Source organism: Neoarius graeffei, chromosome 3 (genome assembly GCF_027579695.1).
Source record: "Neoarius graeffei isolate fNeoGra1 chromosome 3, fNeoGra1.pri, whole genome shotgun sequence".
NCBI lineage: Eukaryota > Metazoa > Chordata > Actinopteri > Siluriformes > Ariidae > Neoarius > Neoarius graeffei.
In genome coordinates, this window is record NC_083571.1 from 102,941,211 (window position 1) to 102,960,610 (window position 19,400).

Below are 19,400 nucleotides of genomic sequence, written 5' to 3' on the forward strand. Positions count from 1 at the left end.
TTCACAAGCTCTCAAACGGATAGTTTGTGCACACAGTGGTGCTGCATTCACGAGAGTATTCACCTAGCTGTAATGCATTCTTTTAGAAAACATACATCCATTATCCGTAACTGCTTATCCTGCACAGGGTCACGGGCAAGCTGGAGCCTATCCCAGCTGACTACGGGCGAGAGGCGGGGTACACCCTGAACAAGTCACCAGATCATCACAGGGCAGGCACATAAAGACAAACAACCATTCACACTCAAATTCATACCTACAGTCAAATTAGAGCGACCAATTAGCCTAACCTGCATGTCTTTGGACTGTGGGGGAAACCGGAGCACCCGGAGGAAACCCACACAGACATGGGGAGAACATGCAAACTCCACACAGAAAAGCCACTGTCGGTCACTGGATTTGAACCCAGAACATTATTATTATTATTATTATTATTATTATTATTGAAGAGCAGGGAGACTTGGGACAGGAACAAAAAATGCCATATTTGTAAGCCTAAACAAATATATGCTTAAAAATCTAAATTGCTAAAGAAATAAGATAAACTTGCATTAAGCTCATTCCTTTAGCCCTTCAGGAAGTTTGTAGTAGTTGTACTACAACAATTCTATCATGGAACTGTACATGTTTGCATTTCAACAGGTTTCTTTTATTCTTTCTGTTTCTGTGCTGATGGAATATAGTCAGTATATAAAATCAATGCACTTTACTTACAAGCAATCTCTCTGCATTTCAAAACACATTTAACACATTTTTTGTGCATATCATCTATTTTTATTGATACAAAAACAGACTTTCAAACAAGCATTATTTTTCTTGGCATTGTACAGTATATGCAGTATCTACTGTGGGCCTCTGAACCTCCCAAAGAACAGGATGCTTTTTGTGGGGTTGTGTCTGATGAAGAATAGGAAGGGGTGGTCTGCCATGAAGTTCTCCTCTTGTGCCAGGCATAATGCAATCATTACAACTGTGGCCGCTGCTGCCTCCGTGCCTTCCTCATTAACCTCCACAAAAGCTTTGTGGGCCACCGACGACACAAAAAGTCCTCCTTGGCTGCTCATGCCTGTAAGATCTGCAACACTGGCCTGAAACAAAGAGCTCATGCCCATCTTATTCAGTGTATCCGTCAAAGAGTACTGCTCTTCCAGCTTGAATTTTGGCAGATGGACGTTGATGTCATTCCACCTGGTCATCTTTTCTGGATTTGTCCAGTCAAGCAGTTTGTCCACTGTTATTTCAGTCTCCAACTGTGAAGCAAGAAACACACAGACACTGTCAGGTGTTAGTGAGACTATGGTGGAACAGTTTTGGTAGAGGAATCATTTACTCATCTCATCTCATTATCTCTAGCCGCTTTATCCTGTTCTACAAGGTCGCAGGCAAGCTGGAGCCTATCCCAGCTGACTACGGGCGAAAGGCGGGGTACACCCTGGACAAGTCGCCAGGTCATCACAGGGCTGACACATAGACACAGACAACCATTCACACTCACATTCACACCTACGATCAATTTAGAGTCACCAGTTAACCTAACCTGCATGTCTTTGGACTGTGGGGGAAACCGGAGCACCCGGAGGAAACCCACGCGGACACGGGGAGAACATGCAAACTCTGCACAGAAAGGCCCTCGCCGGCCACGGGGCTCGAACCCGGACCCTCTTGCTGTGAGGCGACAGCGCTAACCACTACACCACCATGCCACCTGGATTATACATATTGTAAATAAACTTTTTGATACTTTTCTACTTCCGCCTCACGCCTCTGCACTTGAGTCATCCCCCTGGTGGCCTAGTGGGGGTTTGCTGGATTATCACACCAGCGAACCAGGTTCGAATCCCAGCAAAACCCTAACAGAAAGACTCCGTCATGACCGACTCAGTAGAGGCTTCTTCATCTGTCTACCCGGCCAACCTTCAGGGAATGTTGGCTGCGTTAACACGCCTCGGCTCCACCATGGACACTCATGGACGGACTCTCGCAAGCCAACGTGAGACCCTTGCTCACCACGAGGTACTGCTTCAGCAGATTGGGAAAACCCTGGCACAGCTGACTTCTCTGCCCCCATCTCCTCCGCCTGATTCTGCTCCTGCTCCACCATCCGCTCCTGCTCCAGTGCCTCCTGCCATGCTGCCTTCTTCACCTCGCGAACTCAGCCTTCCTGCACCACAGAGGTATGACGGCAAGCACAGTGAGTGTCGAGAGTTCCTTACCCAGTGCCAGCTCACCTTTGAGCTTCAGCCTACCACCTACACTACGGATCGCCGCAAGATTGCCTTTGTGATAACCTTGTTAGCTGGTAAGGCGTGGGCCTGGGCCACTGCTATCTGGCAGAGACAGGGACCCGAATGCTCTGATTTCCAGCTGTTTACTGAGGAGATGCTTCGTGTCTTCGATCAAGCAGACATCAATAAAGACGCAGCCAGAAAGCTCATGTCCATCCAGCAAGGGGGAAGCGTCGCAGACTACGCCATCTCGTTCCGGACGCTCGCAGCAGTAAGTGGATGGAACGAGACTGCCCTGGTGTCAGCCTTCCACCATGGTCTGTCTGACCCCATCAAAGACGGTCTGGCTTCTATCGGATGCCCTAGTGACCTCGAAACACTGATCTTACATTCTACTCGTCTGGACAACAGGATGAGAGAATGCCGCCAAGTCCTGAGCCTCCCCGGCCTCCCTGCCTCTACCTGGAGCCCGTCTACCTCCTCCAGTGACTGTCCAGAACCCATGCAAGTGGGTTGTACTTGCCTCTCCGCATCTGAGAGGGAGCGCAGAAGGAGAGATAAGTGCTGCATCTACTGTGGCAAGCCTGGTCACTTCCGAGCATCATGTCCCGAACTCTCGGGAAAAGGACCGCCCCGTCCAGCTGAGGGAGGGTTGTGACAGGGCCTACCCTCTCTCCTGAACTTCCTGGCCAAGGAGTTTACATCCCGGTCTCCATCTCCTGGGGTGAGTCTGTCCACTCTTGTCAAGCCTTGTTAGACTCCGGGGCGGCTGGAAACTTTATGGATGTTCACTTCGCCCAAAGTATCAATGTCCTGACTGCACCTCTTGAAGTCCCACTGTCTGTGTCTGCCCTGGATGGCCAAGCCTTAGGTGACGGAAGAGTCACCCAAGTAACTTCTCCAGTCTTCCTCCAGTCTCAAGGTCACAAGGAAGAAATATCCCTGCACCTGATTCCTTCACCAGAGTTCCCAGTGATTCTAGGCCTTCCTTGGCTTACCAGCCACAACCCTCGCATAGACTGGGTAACAAGCCAGGTTGTGGAATGGGGCCCTGTGTGCCATGCCTCTTGTCTGCTCTCTAGCTCTCCTGTGTCTCCTGCGAGCCCCCTGATCTCACCGAGCTATCCAAGTTCCCACAGAGTACTGGGATTTGAAGGAGGTATTCAGCAAAAGCAGGGCCGCCGTTCTTCCTCCGCACCGGGCCTACGACTGTGCCATCGACTTGCTCCCTGGGACTACCCCTCCTCGTGGCAGACTGTTTTCCCTCTCTCAGCCAGAATGCAAGGCCATGGAGGAATATCTCAAAGACGCCCTGGTCTCTGGGTTTATTCGACCCTCCACCTCACCTGCTGGTGCCGGCTTCTTCTTTGTTGGCAAGAAGGATGGGGGGCTCTGACCATGTACTGACTACAGGGGCCTGAACAAGATCACTGTGCGCAACCGATATCCCCTTCCGCTGATGTCCACAGCATTCGACCTGCTCCAAGACGCCACCGTCTTCACCAAGTTGGACCTACGGAACGCATACCACCTCATCCGTATCCGACAGGGAGACGAGTGGAAGACTGCCTTTAACACCCCGTCTGGGCACTACGAATACCAGGTGATGCCCTTCGGACTCACCAATGCACCAGCTGTTTTTCAGGCCCTAATCAACGACGTCTTGAGGGACATGATTAACCTAAACGTTTTTGTCTACCTCGACGACATCCTTATCTTTTCCAAGACCATGCAGGAGCACCGCCACCATGTCTGCCAGGTTCTCCAGAGGATGCTACAGAACAATCTGTTCGCCAAGGCCCAGAAATGCGAATTTCATGTCCCCAAGGTCTCCTTTCTGGGTTTTATTGTACAGACACAGGGTTTTTTCTAGAAAAATTTAGTATGAGGGCGCTCACCATGGCGAGGGAGCGAAGCGGGGGGGGGAGATGGTGCCGGTTGTCCCCCCCCCGCCGTGCAAAGTCTTTGAAAAATGCTCCAATGGGATATTCTGAGGCTATCTGAGAGGGAAATTGTAACAAATTGTCTGTCAACATTGAAAAAGAAAGAAGTAATCTTCCTCTGCCCCAGACAGTCTTTGGCTTTCTTCCACTTCGTGCCATGGGATGACATCTTTAAATGTCCAAGTGTCAACAAAAACAACTCGCGAACTACTTCTGTCAAAAGCTCCCGCGCCGGTGGGTGAAAGGTCATTCAGTCTCGAGAAATCTCGCTCTACAAGTCAGCTGACCTTGTATGTAACCCATGTCAAATCTTGCGAGAGCAGCCGCAACAAGTAAACAACTAAACAACATGGCGCCTCAGTCTGGAAAACGCCAATTCGGATTGTTTTTGCACCATCTGGCGGTGTATCTACTATGATTGGAATATTTTTGGAGCAATTATAACGTATTTGATGATCAGACACATTGTCACGTAGTGTTGCTGGGATGTTTTCACAGAGTTGGTAAGGGGGCGCACGCCGAGAGTAAGAGGGCGCAGCGCCCCTGTTCCCCCATTTAGACAAAAGCCTGAGACAGGCCAACTCCAAATGGACCCAGCCAAGACCCTGGCCATCCGGGACTGGCCCACTCCCAAGTCCGTCAAAGAGGTTCAGCGGTTCTTAGGATTTGCTAACTTCTACCGCAAGTTTATCAGGCACTTTAGTTCTGTAGCAGCACCCATGTCGGACCTCACCAAAGGGACAGGTGGATCTTATGTCTGGTCTCCTCAGGCGGAAAAGGCATTCAAAGACCTCAAGCACCGCTTCTGCACGGCACCCATTCTGGTCCTCCCGGACACCTCCCAACCATTCATCGTGGAGGTGGACGCCTCGGACAGTGGTGTCGGCGCGGTGCTCTCTCAACATTCTGAAGGAAAGCTGCGCCCCTGCGCATACTTCTCCCACCACCTGAGTCCTGCGGAGTCCCGGTACGATGTGGGGGATCGAGAACTGCTAGCGGTCAAACTGGCCCTTGAGGAGTGGAGGCACTGGCTGGAGGGAGCGCAACATCCATTCCTGGTTTGGACGGACCACAAGAACCTGGAGTACCTCCAGCAAGCCAAGAGACTGAACCCACGACAGGCTAGGTGGGCCCTGTTTTTCAGTCGGTTTGACTTCACCCTATCGTACCACCCCGGCTCCAAGAACACCAAACCTGACGCACTGTCCAGGCTGTTCTCTGCCACTAACAGGGAGAGTGAAGTCGGGCCTATTATCCCTGTGTTCCGGATTGTGGCCCCTGTCTGCTGGGGTGTTGAGGAGGCCGTCCGACGAGCCCAACGCCAGGACCCCGGTCCTGGGACGGGGCCACCAGGCCTCTTGTACGTCCCACATCAAGCCCAGGCCAAGGTTCTCCAGTGGGGTCACTCTTCCCCTCTCACCGCCCACCCAGGAGCTCGAAGGACCCTGGACTTTTTGAGAAGGTACTTCTGGTGGCCTAGCATGGAGAAGGAAGTGAGGTCATTCGTCCTTTCCTGCGAAGTGTGCACCAGAAGCAAGAACCCACGACAGCACCCCCAGGGTCTCCTGCATCCTCTGACCATTCCCCGGCGTCCCTGGTCCCACGTGGCAGTCGACTTCATCACGGGTCTCCCCGAGTCACAAGGTAACACTGTCATATTGGTCATAGTTGACAGATTCTCCAAGGCCTGCCGCTTTTTACCACTGTGCAAGCTCCCTTCTGCTCTTGAAACTGCTAAGCTATTATTCACTCATGTCTTCCGAGTCTTTGGTCTCCTGCAGGACATCATCTCAGACCGAGGGCCCCAGTTCTCCTCCCGAGTGTGGCACGGGTTCTGCAAGGTCATCAGAGCCACTGCCAGCCTCTCCTCTGGGTTTCACCCACAGTCCAATGGCCAGACGGAGAGGCTCAACCAGGACCTGGAAACCACCCTGCGAGGCCTGGCTATGGATAACCCGACATCGTGGAGCACCTGGCTGCCATGGGCAGAGTACGCCCACAACACCCTGCAGTCATCGGCCACCAAGCTGTTGCCATTCCAGTGCCAATTCGGGTTCCAGCCACCTCTGTTCCCGGACCAGGAGGAGGACGCGGGGGTGCCCTCGGTCAACCAATATATGAGACGGTGTCGCAAGACCTGGAGCAAGGTCAGGAGGACCCTCATCCAGACCTCCAGAACCAACCAGACTCAGGGCAACCGCCATAGAAGACCTGCCCACGCTTTCCGCCCTGGGCAGCGGGTTTGGCTGTCCACTAAGGACCTTCCGCTGTGGGTGGAGAACCGCAAGCTTGCTCCTCGGTACATTGGCCCCTTCAAGGTGGTGCGCAGGGTGAACCCTGTCGCCTACCGGCTCCAGTTGCCCCGGACTCTGAGGATCAACCCCACATTCCATGTTTCCCTGTTGCGGCCCGTACTGACATCCACATATGCCCCTGCCCCTAGGAACCCCCCACCCCCCCACATCTTCCAGGGTCAGACTGTGTTCACTGTGCATCGCCTGCTTGACTCCCGCCGGGTCAACGGCGGGCTTCAATATCTAGTAGATTGGGAGGGCTATGGCTCTGAGGAACGCTTTTGGGTCCCTGCCCAGGACATTCTAGATAAAGGACTATGCCGGGACTTCCATTCGGCCCATCCGGATCGTCCTGGGAATGTCAGGAGACGCTCCTGGGGGGGGGGGGGGGGGGGGGATCCTGTTAGGACTGGGACTGTTTTGGCCTCTAGAGGCCGCTGTTATTTCCATCTTGTCATGTTTGTTTTGGCCTCTAGAGGCCGCCACTGTGTTTTTGTGTTTGTCTTCATTGCCTGTTTCCTGCCCCGCCCTGTTCCTTAATTAATGTGTGTATAAATACCCCTCTGTTTGTTCCCTTGTCACGGAGTCTTTTTCCTATGCTATGCCTGTTAGTGATAGTTCCCTCTGTTCCATGTTCCTTGCCTGTGTCTTTGTGGTTTTTGTACTTTGCTTTCTTTTTGGACCTTTTTGAATTTTGTTTGGACCATTTTTGAGATCTTCTGAGCGTTTGCATTTTTGCCTTTTCTTTTCTTATTTTTAGACTTTGAACTTTTGGATATTTTTTATTTTCCCTTTATCTTCTGAGCATTTGGATTACTTTTGTTTTTTGCCGTGGATTGTACATATTGTAAATAAACTTTTTGATACTTTTCTACTTCCGCCTCATGCCTCTGCATTTGAGTCATCCCCCTGGTGGCCTAGTGGGGGTTTGCTGGATTATCACACCAGCGAACCAGGTTCAAATCCCAGCAAAACCCTAACAGGGAAAGCAATAGAAGAGACAAGAGAACACGGAGTTGGCTTTGCCATCCACAACATCTTGTTGAATTCCATCATACCACCTACTGAAGGATCAGAGAGGATCCTCTTTCTACAGCTCCACACCTCAGCTGGACCTGCGCACCTCATTAGTGCATATGCACCAACACTTATCTCTGGTGGCAAAATAAAGGATCGGTTTTATGACGACCTCAGCACTGTGGTTGAAAGAATCCCCAGAAACGAGGCCCTGTTTATCCTTGGTGACTTCAACACCAGAGATGGTGCGGACCATGATTCCTGGCCATCTTGCCTGGGCCATTTTTGAGTCGGTAAGGCAAATGAAAACGGCTAGTGCCTGTTGGAATTCTGCTGTCACCAAAGCCGCTGTATAATAAAACACCTTCTTCAACACCAAGCCACAACACTGGGTCTCCTGGTGTCACCCCCACTCCAAACACTGGCATCAGCTCGACTTGATTATCACCAGACCTAGCAGCTTCTCAAATATCAGAGTGACTCACAGATACCAGAGTGCAGAGTGTGACACAGATCACTTGCTTGTAGGAAGCATGGTCAAGCTCTGGGCAAAGAAGATCCACCAGTCCAAGGAACCCAGAAGACCCCATATTGACACAGGGAAGACTCGCATCCAGGAAAGAGTAGAGGAATTCAATCAAGCCCTACTTAACAGCCTAGAAAACCCATGCTTGGGCAACACACCACAGAGATGGGCTCACTTTTGAGACTCCATCTACCAAGTAGCCATGTCAGTTTTTGGAAAAAAGACAGCCAGAACTGCTGATTGGTTTGAAGCCTCCTCAGAAATCCTCATCTCATTATCTCTAGCCGCTTTATCCTTCTACAGGGTCGCAGGCAAGCTGGAGCCTATCCCAGCTGACTACAGGCGAAAGGCGGGGTACACCCTGGACAAGTCGCCAGGTCATCACAGGGCTGACACATAGATACAGACCACCATTCACACCTATGGTCAATTTAGAGTCACCAGTTAACCTAACCTGCATGTCTTTGGACTGTGGGGGAAACCGGAGCACCCAGAGGAAACCCACGCGGACACGGGGGAATATGCAAACTCCACACAGAAGGGCCCTCGCCGGCCCCGGGGCTCGAACCCAGGACCTTCTTGCTGTGAGGCGACAGCGCTAACCACTACACCACCGTGCTGCCCCCTCCTCAAAAATCCTGATGCCCCTTATTGAAGAGAAGAGGGAAGCCCTGATCACCTACAAAAGCAACCCAATCCAGAAGAATCTGGAAAGTTTGAGATCTGCCCGAAGCAGAATGCAGTCAACAGCCAGGCAATGCGGTAATCGATATTGGCTCGACCTATGCAAGAGGGTCCAAGATGCTGCGGACACGGGCAACATCAGAGAAATGTACAATGGGATCAAGACCGCTATCGGACCAATGCAAAAGAAGCGTGCCCCACTTCTTTTGCATTGGTCCGAGAGCAATCTCGGTCCTGTGCATCGCTGGGTTGAGCACTACTCTGAACTCTACTCCATAGAAAACTCCATCTCAGCTGAAGCCATGAATGCCATAGAAAGCCTTCCTGTCCTGGACAACTTGGATAGAGAACCAGATCTTGATGAACTGAACGAAGCATTGAAGGCCATTTCATCTGGAAAAACTCCCAGAGAAGACAGCATCCCTGCAGAGATCTTGAAGTGCCTCAGCAACACTGCTCGCCTAGAGCTCCTGGAGATACTGCGCCTCTGCTGGAACGAAGGTCGGGTACCTCTGGACATGAGATACTGCAACATTGTGACTCTCTACAAAAACAAAAGTGACCATAGTGAATGCAATAACTATCGTGGGATTTCTCTGCTCAGCATTGTTGGCAAGCTCTTCGCTAGAGTGGTACTGAGAAGACTCCGAGTGATCGCAGAGAGAGTGTACCCTGAGTCGCAGTGCAGATTCAGAGCCAAGAGGTCCACCATCAACATGGTCTTCTCTATCCGACAACTACAGGAGAAGTGTAGAGAGCAACAAAAACCACTCTTTATTGCCTTCATCGATCTTACCAAGGCCTTTTTCCCATCTGAAGACCTAGAGTCAAGCAGAGGTGCCTCCGAGACTTTCTCTTTGCCGACAGTGCTGCCATAACCACTCACTCAGCCCTCAAACTCCAGAGGATGATGCACTTCTTCAGCGAAGCCTGTGAGCAATATGGACTCACCATTACCACCAAGAAAACACAAGTCATGGGACAAGGTGCAGATGCAACACTGAACATCAGCATTGGAGACCATGCACTTGAAGTAGTCCATGAGTTCACTTACCTGGGGTCAATGATAGCTGACAACCTATCCCTGGAGAATGAACTGAACCGTTGAATTGGCAAAGCAGCTACCACCATGTCTCGCCTGAACAAGAGAGCCTGGACAAACAGAAAGCTGATGGAGAAGACCAAGGTGCAGATCTACAGGGCATGCGTGGTGAGTACTCTCCTATACGCAAGTGAGACGTGGACCCTAAAAGCAGCCCAAGAAAAAGCGACTAAACACCTTCCACGTGCGCTGCCTTTGAAGGATCCTCAAGATCACCTGGAGGGACAAAGTCAGCAACCAAGCGGTTCTTGAGAGGGCAGGAATCTCCAGCATGTACTGCTTCTAGAAGCAGCGAAGGATGAGATGGCTTGGTCATCTGGTTCGCATGGACGATGGGTGCATCCCAAAGGACCTCCTCTATGGAGAACTGATAAGCAGCAAACGCCCAACAGGCAGACCAAAGTTGCATTACAAGGACATCTGCAAGCGTGATCTCAAAGCCCTCAGGTTTAACCTCTAGTCATTGGAGACCCTCACCTTCGACAGAACTGCTTTGTAAGCACCACGTCAGACAAGGCCTTCGAGAGCATGAAGAAACCCTGGCACATCAGTCTGCTGAAAGTAGACAGAGGAGAAGGATACAGCAGCAGCAGTCCAGAAGGAGCAGTCTAACAACAACCAACAATCATGTCTGCCCAACCTGTGGGTGAGACTGTACCTCAAGAATCGGCCTCTACAGTTACAGCCGACAGTGTACCACCCAAAGCGTGATACCATAGTCGATATGGCTGATGGATGCCAACAATTTTGTTTGAAGCCTCGAGGAGGAAAGAAAACAGGTCAAAATTAAAAGAATTAGAGGATCAGATCAAATCACTTGATAAACAAAATGCCCAATCCCCCTCCATTGTCTTACATAGAAGAATGGCAACATTAAAACACAACTACAACAAAATTACATCTGCAAAAATAAATAAAGCATTCCTTTATGTCAGACAAAAGTACTTTGAATTTGGTGAAAAGCCCCACAAATTATTAGCCAGGCAGCTTAGGAAAATTGAAAATGATAGAACAATTCATATGATGAAAGCTAGCAATAATACAATACTCACAAATTATAAAGATATAAACAAAAGATTTCTTGAATTCTAGACTGATCTATACACCTCAAAAACCTCTCCAGAACTGGCAACTATTAATACATTCCAGGACAAATGTGACCTTCCTAGACTAAACAAAGATGATTGTGGTACTTTAAATTCGGAACTTACAATTGCAGAAGTGCAGAGCGCTATTGCCTCACTAAAGAATAATAAAAGACCTGGTCCAGATGGTCTGCCGGGGGAATTATACAAAACGTTTAGCAAAATTATATCTCCTTACTTACTAAAAACATTTGGATATGCTCAGACCAATGGTTGCTTACGCACTACTTTTACTGAGGCTGTGATTACAGTAATTTATAATTTTAAAAAAAGAAAGGGAAGGATCTTCAGGAAGTAAGTTTTTACCGTCCTATCTCATGACGCAATGTCGAAGCAAAAATGTTTGCTAAGGTGCTGGCCAATAGGTTAAGTCCATTATGAGGCAAATTAATGCACATAGATCAGACAGGTTTTATCCCTAATAGAAACTCATTTTTCAATCTCTGGCGCATCTTTAATATTATATATACCAAAAAAGAATCAGCTACAGATTTGGCCATACTTGGGCTGGATACAGAGAATCCAGTTTGATCAAATTGAGTGGAAGTATCTATTTGAAGTTCTTAATAGGTATAATCTTAGCAATTACAACACATCCATGATTAAACTAATTTACAGAAGTCCATCAGCGCAAATTTTGACAAATCATTTAATATCGCCTTCATTTAATTTGCATAGAGGGACAAGACAGGGGTGTCCCCTATCCCCCTTGATCTTTGCTCTTGCTATTGATCCTTTAGCCCAAAGTATTAGATTAGATCCTCAGATACATGGATACACTACTACAGAGTCCAATAATAAAATATCAATGTATGCAGATCATATTATCCTGTATATAACATAGCCTGAAGTCATATTTCAACACTTTTAGATAAAATTAATCTATTTGGGACATTATCAGGACCTCGAATTAATTGGTCTAAAAAGTGTCCTAATACCAATCCACATGAATGCTCTGACACTTCTGGATAACTTCCCTTTTAAAATTTCCCGAGAAAAAAAAAAATTATTTGGGGATTGAAGTAACTAAGAACTACTCCTCTCTTTTTCAGGCTAACTGTTCTCCCATGTCAGGACTCATCTCATCTCATTATCTCTAGCCGCTTTATCCTTCTACAGGGTCGCAGGCAAGCTGGAGCCTATCCCAGCTGACTACGGGCGAAAGGCGGGGTACACCCTGGACAAGTCGCCAGGTCATCACAGGGCTGACACATAGACACAGACAACCATTCACACTCACATTCACACCTACGGTCAATTTAGAGTCACCAGTCAACCTAACCTGCATGTCTTTGGACTGTGGGGGAAACCGGAGCACCCGGAGGAAACCCACGCGGACACGGGGAGAACATGCAAACTCCGCACAGAAAGGCCCTCGCCGGTCCCGGGGCTCGAACCCAGGACCTTCTTGCTGTGAGGCGACAGCGCTAACCACTACACCACCGTGCCGCCCCCATGTCAGGACTCTTTGGGAAAAAGAAGGTATATTCCAACATGTACCATAGCTAATGCTAGGCCACAAATCTGCACCATCACTCCAATCATTTTGAGGAATTTTGTACGGCTCAGAATCACAAATAAAATCTAATTTCCATATATGTATGTCCTTCGCTTCTTTCGAACTAAGATTATGTAATCCAGTAGTAGAGCTTTTTTAGCTGTAGTTTTCTTCAGACAACAGCAACAGACATCGAACATCTTCGCTTGCCCACAGTATGAAAACAAAGTTCGCTTGTCCCCCAGGTCTAGGGTAGCAATGGCTGCTAACTTAAATGTGACATCAGTGCAAGGGGTCTATCCATCCATTTTGGTATATCACTCCAGTAACATGGCCGCTCTGACGGCTTCAGCCATCAAAGTAGAGCTTTTTTCCTCGGGAACATTACAGCAGTGGTTTCACATTGCCTTCTACTGGATTATTATAGAGGTTTTCTCCACTCAACCATTCACACTCACATTCACACCCACGGACAATTTAGAGACACCAATTAACCTAACCTGCATGTCTTTGGACTGTGGGGGAAACTGGAGGAAACCCATGCAGGCACAGGGAGAACATGCAGACTTCACACAGAACGGTCCCAGGCGGCCACTGGGCTCGAACCCAGAACCATCTTGCTGTGAGGTGAAAGTGCTAACCACTACACAACCGTGCCACCTTAAGAGGTCGATAGATAGTTTTCACATGACGTCACAGAGTCGGGGATACCCTGGTGGCGGCCATCTTGGAGGGCCAGCTTACCGTATGGGTCACTGAGCACACATTGTAGCGCGCGAGTTACATTCATTTATATATTATTTACATTTATAGTTACATTACTACTATTTAAAGCTAGCAATGGTGCACACCTGTTGTATTCACGGCTGTCGTAATAGGTCAGATGATGAAGTCAAGCGGAGCTTTTATGGAATTCCCACTGTACGGGAGCACTAAGGCAGCAAACAAACTCAGCATACAAAGGAGAAATCTATGGCTTGCGAGAATCAACCGCAAGGATTATCAGCCTTCCAAACACAGCAAAGTCTGCTCCGATCATTTTACAGTATAAGTGGTAAGTTGTTTAAATAAACAATCAATTGTGTTTAAGTTTGTTTTTGGAAACCAAAACATCATGTGAACACTCTCTGGAGAATGCCTAACTGGAACTGCTGAGTGTACTTTTACATTGTAATGTACACTTAATATCGCTCATTTGTCACGTTTCTATTTGAAACTTGTCACTTCACTCACGCAAGGGTCATTTTTGAAAAACATTTTAGGTCTATTCTGTATGATTTGATTTGCGTTTGGGATGCAAACAGCGCGCCTTTTGGCGGATGCCGCCTGAATCGCGCAGATCCGATCTTTTTTTTTAGGGGGGGCGTTGGAGTGTCTGATTATAATTTCAAAGTAAATTCTGTATTAAAATTACTAAATAAGCAAATCTGTTACAGTCCATGAAACAGGAAGTATAAGGATGAGAAAAAAACAGTTTAAATCGGGAAGCTGCGCACATTTGTGCAACCTGAGCGGTGTGCAGGACTGCGCAAATGTGCGCAGCTTCCCGATTTAAACTGTTTTTTTTTTGTTGTTGTTCTGCGCGATTCAGGTGGCATCCGCCAAAAGGTGCGCTGTGAATATATAAAGTTGTATATATCAGACAGCCTTTAAAGTTTGATGAAATCAGTTTCAGGCTTTGGAGCAGGCTTTGGCAGTTTCAGGCTTTGGCAGCCCTGCATAGTCACTTGAAAATGCATCTTTGTCCACTTCGTAGGGTCAGTTCCCCCAATCAAGGCCAGTTTGGCTGCATACCATTGTTGTGAGATGTCGTCTAATGTATCTACCGGTATATACTTCTGTTTGCTTGATTTTGCCGACATTGATCTTTATTTTAGAAAACTGACTATATAACTTCATAAATTCGTCCGAAATAAAATAGCCAGTAGTGGCAATGGTCCGTTTTGTTTGCCCCCCAGGATGGCGGCTGGGGGGCGTTCCCCGGAATGCCGTGACATCAGTGAAAACTATCTATAGGCAGTTTGAATTTCAATTAGATGTAAAATGGCCTTTTATAAGTCGATTTTGTTTATCTGCAGGTCGTTAATAATTAGAAGGAAAAAAAGACAAAATCTTGAGGATGTTTGTGCGGACCTTCTGAAGGGAGTCTGAGCCATCCTGAGACTCCTCAGGCAAAAGCACCACCATGCTAAGTTCTTCCTCTACATAGGGTAAATCCAGCACCTGCAGCTTGTACTCATCAATGTAGTTGAAGAGGAATTTCTTCTTCTTGTACATCATTTGCACTGGTTTTGTCTCATTCTAACAAACATACAAACACAAACAGTCATGAGCAACATTTAACTATACAGAGAAACTGGATTATGAAGACTGAAGTATTATAAAGCAAACGTGAATTATGTGACTTCCACCTTATTTATCTTAAAGGGCATCTCTTTAGTGTCTTCAGTATTAAACACATCTTTCCATTTTCCTTTGAAATAAATAGCGTTCACCAAGGCAAGTCGAGTCATTGCTGTGACCATCCCTGGCTGCAGAACATCTTTGATTTTACCTAAAATCAAAGACAACATTGAAGACCTGAACATGGTCTTAAACACAGCTGTTGCATGATGTGCATTATGGTGTAGATTTTGAGAGAATATTTATATCTCTAAATGGATTTGGCTCTTACCCTCAGTCTTCTCTTCCACCCAGTGGTTGATGAGCTTCCGTGACTCTTCTGATGATCCAATGAAGTCTACTGCCTGCATATCAGCTTGATACAACTTCTGAGTAGAGTCCAAAAATTCCTGCAACAAAAAGTACAACATACTCAGGACACATTTCCCCCGCACAAACACCTGAGTAAAATCTGTCTTGTTTCAGATTTGCTCCAGATACCACGATACAAAAAATTGCATTTTAGTTTAGGTATTGACCTTGATAGTCTTGGGTATGACTTTAAATTGCAACCGGTGGTGATTCTCAGGTCCAGGAAGTCTTGAGTATTGGGGAAATTGGAGTTACCCCTTAATCACCATTGCTCCCAGATCCGCTCTGACCTGGACCTGCCTGGGTTCCAGCTATGGGTTAAACAGTACATCACCACTAAGGCTCTGGCAGCAGGGCGCTTTTTGGTGCAGTGTGGCAGATGAACCCAACAGGGTCAATGGCACACCACCAGATGGCATGCAGAAGAGCCACTCAAATGGCTAATGGATGGCATCACTTGGCAAGTCAGTTGTAACTGCAGGGTAACTCCCATGCCCATCAGGTCTGTGGCACTTTTGCGCACCACTTGGCATCAGGTCTGGAGGTCCAGAGAGACAACACGATGGGGACACGTCATCGTTTGTCTTACCTTACTGTGCAAGGTGCTTCATTAGGAAATTGCAGCCCATCTGCATTTCTATGCCTCCTATTGATGTGCTAGCAATGGACAGCCGCCGCCCTTGTATAATCTGAGGAGGTAGATGGGGTCAGATACTATTCAGTAGCCCCTGCAAAAAGGCCAGCACTGTGTGTGTGAGTGAACAAGGCCCCCATACTATGGGCTCTAGAACTCATTTCCTGGACTCCTGTGACAGTCATTAAGTTGCCCACCACCCCAGGGGCAAATCCCACAGGTCAAGGCAGTCTGGCCAGGGGTGCATTTACATATGGCCCCAAAAGCAGTGTTCAGGAGTTGAAATTCAGAATTTGGTGTCGCAAAAGAAGCTACACATACTGTATTTTCACCAACTTCAGGTGTGGATAGTTGCTTGCAATGCCAGTTAAATGGCACTAGGTGTTTTCTGGATTTGCAAAGTGGGGATAAAACAAAACAAAACTACTCTCAGAACCTCTAGTAGTAGCTAGAGTTATGGCTTTGAAAACTGCTTAAATAGTTTTGGGTTGCTGAACAATGTAGCACTGCATTTTTATTTTTTGTCACCTCACAGTATGTTAAGAATTGGTGTTACCAATCGGTGAACCTCTAGAACCTATTTTATCCTTTACTGACAGATCAGTGATCCAAACCATATTTTTGTAACAAAACCAAACCAAAATAAACAAACAGTTTTGGAAATCTTACAGACAAGAAATGGAAAGTCTTCTCTCCATAAAGCCTGTTGGCCAGTCGGAGGATGTAGGAGGCTTTGGGGCTGTTAATTGCAGAGGTGAGGGTCTTGAAGTGGGTGTGAACATCAGGGATTGAACTGAAGGACAAAACCTGCAATGAGTAACAGAATCAGGAAATCTCCAGAAACAGGACAGAGTTCCATTATGTGTATGTGTGAAAATTTCTTAACAGTCCTTAAATACACCTCAGGCATTAATCTAAAAAAAAAAAGTGAAGAAATTACAATGCTATGATAATCAAAGGTGCTTAAAGATTACATTTGAAATGTTTAACATCCCTCAAGAAAATTTAATATTAAATGAAAAACAGATTGAGTAACAACACGTGGTTTATTGCATGTCTGAAAAGGTGTGGTTTCATTTCACTGTGAAACTCCCTGGATACGGGAACGCAAATTTGCTTGAGTATAAAGTTCATTGTCAAGCTATAAACTTTATGGGGGTTTGCACATACACCAAGTTTTATCTCGGGCTGTATATTCTATAATTCATCAGTTCTTATCACAATATTGAGTATATAGTAACTGTGGTGTTACAGAAATCTTATGTACACTTTATTATACTGACCAATCTCAGATAGGCTGGCTAGGGATTTAATGGGGGTTTGAAGTATCACATCATTCATATGATCCAGCAAACAAACATCATTTTGTGATTTGACCAAGAATAACAAGCTTTCACCATCACATAAACTTTTCAGCATTGTGACTTAATACAAGGTATTTAGAAACCACATTATGTCACAATATCATTACAATTTGGACGTTTTGTTCACACGTTCCAGTCCTGGTTTTATGTTGCCTCTGTTTTTAAGATAAGCTCTCATACCTTAGCCATTTCCTCAGCAGTAGCTCCTCGGGCTCCTAAGTAGACCATACTGAGTGCAGCACTGATACTCAGTGGGGAAAAGAACAAGTTTCCATCCGGATTATTGCCGCTTATGGCCCGATACAGGTCCAGGGCAAAGGCACTATTAGCGTGGCTCAAATTCTCCATCTTTGATGTCTTGATGAATCTAATGCATAACACACACAGTTATGTGAATTGTGCAATGTGGTGCACAACACCAAAATCCGTGCATGTTATGGCTGAAAACTCACGAAACATTATTATTATTATTATTATTATTATTATCCATCCATCCATTATCCGTTACTGTTTATCCTGTGCAGGGTCGCGGGGAAGCTGGAGCCTATCCCAGCTGACTATGGGCAAGAGGCGGGGTACACCCTGGGCAAGTTGTCAAATCATCACAGGGCTGACACATCGAGACAAACAATCATTCACACTCAATTTAGAGCCACCAATTAGCCAAACCTGCATGTCTCTGGACTGTGGGGGAAACCCACGCAGACACAGGGAGAACATGCAAACTCCACACAGAAAGGCCATTGGGCTCGAACCCAGAACCTTCTTGCTGTGAGGTGACAGTGCTAACCACTGCACCACTGTGCTTTTATTATGATGATGAGAGAGCAGGGAGACTTGGGACAGGTTTTCAGCTTTTGTAGATTGTGTGAAATTCTTTGCAGGTTGTGTCACATTCATATTGCATTAGAGAGGATTAACTATACCCAATGACCACAACATTAGTTTCTCAGCTTGCCACAAATACTGACCTACTGGCTTTGTTTTCTGTCTTTTTTTTTTTTTTTTTGGGGGGGGGGGACATTGAAGGGAGATATGGAGCAAAAATAACTTACCTATGCCGACATGTTTGATTTTTATTTATTTTCAAAACTTGTAATATATGAACTGTATAAACACACACTGCTGGTGCAGCAATAGACAAATGTCAGTTTACACAAAACCGGATGAGACAAAACAATTCCATTCTCAAGACAGAATGAAATAAGCTCAAGCCTCATGCAGGGACACGCCCACATTTTTAACAAGCATTTTTAAACAACTCTCCCCATCTGGCAATTTAGAACAAAAAAAATCCTTAAATGTTTTTCCTCCAGAATTTAGGTTTAATAAATAATATGGCAACTCTATGCTACATATTTTAATTCCTAATAAATCCTGAATTCACAGCATACATTATACCACAGAATAGAGGTGGACTGAAGTAGAAAATGCAAGTTTTGGTTGACAAAAATATTGAACTGCACAAATCTTACTGCAGTGTCCAGCTTCAGCAGTCAGTTACTGGAAGGGGCAACATCTAACTTCTGATGTAATCTCAAACCTGACTGGTTGAAATTAATTGATGGGAATATAAACTGTCCCAAGTCTCACCACTTATAAAACAGTTTTTAGATATTAAATGTATTTACAGAAAGCACACACTAAGTCATAGCTTATGTAAGCTGAATGCAGAACAATGGAAGTTTACACTATGCAAATCCTGTCACATGCAACTGCTAGAAATGTCGGATCTGCTCTAATCAAATGCAACCTAGAAATCTGGAGAGATCTGAATTTTGTAGTACTCACATATGGAAACTCGGGATGAATAGTCAGAATGCAGCAGACACACAAGCAGCTGTTGTAATGCAGTACACCCGAAAGCCATACAGTGATATGGAAGTGAAAGAGAGGAGGCTCCAGATGCTATAAGGGAGGAGCAATAGTGGAGGGGAAAAGCAGGAAAGAAGAAAAATGAATTGCTGAAGTGGAGCATGTTTATGTTCCTCACACAAAGAAAACAGTCATAGGGAAATGCTTTTCATAGCTTACACAATAGGTTATTATCAAATTTAAACTTGGAGCAGAGAAGGAAATAAGACTAGGCCATGGGTTTTTTTCCTATTTTGTTCTCCTCAATGGGGCGGCACAGTGGTGTAGCGGTTAGCACTGTCGCCTCACAACAAGAAGGTCCTGGGTTCGAGCCCAGCAGCCGATGAGGGCCTTTCTGTG

The 19,400-nt window shown here is 46.6% G+C and overlaps 1 protein-coding gene across 1 annotated transcript; it reads right to left on the minus strand.

Moving 5' to 3' along the window:
• Nucleotides 1-745: 745 nt before the first annotated feature.
• LOC132883791 (leukocyte elastase inhibitor-like) lies at nucleotides 746-19,066 on the minus strand. Its single transcript, XM_060917804.1, has 7 exons — nucleotides 18,978-19,066; nucleotides 17,367-17,553; nucleotides 16,492-16,629; nucleotides 15,109-15,226; nucleotides 14,846-14,988; nucleotides 14,568-14,735; nucleotides 746-1,250 (listed from the first exon to the last, which is right to left on the minus strand). The coding sequence occupies exons 2-7, from the start codon at nucleotides 17,532-17,534 to the stop codon at nucleotides 843-845; spliced, it is 1,143 nt and encodes a 380-aa protein (XP_060773787.1). The 5' UTR covers nucleotides 17,535-17,553; nucleotides 18,978-19,066; the 3' UTR covers nucleotides 746-842.
• Nucleotides 19,067-19,400: the final 334 nt, after the last annotated feature.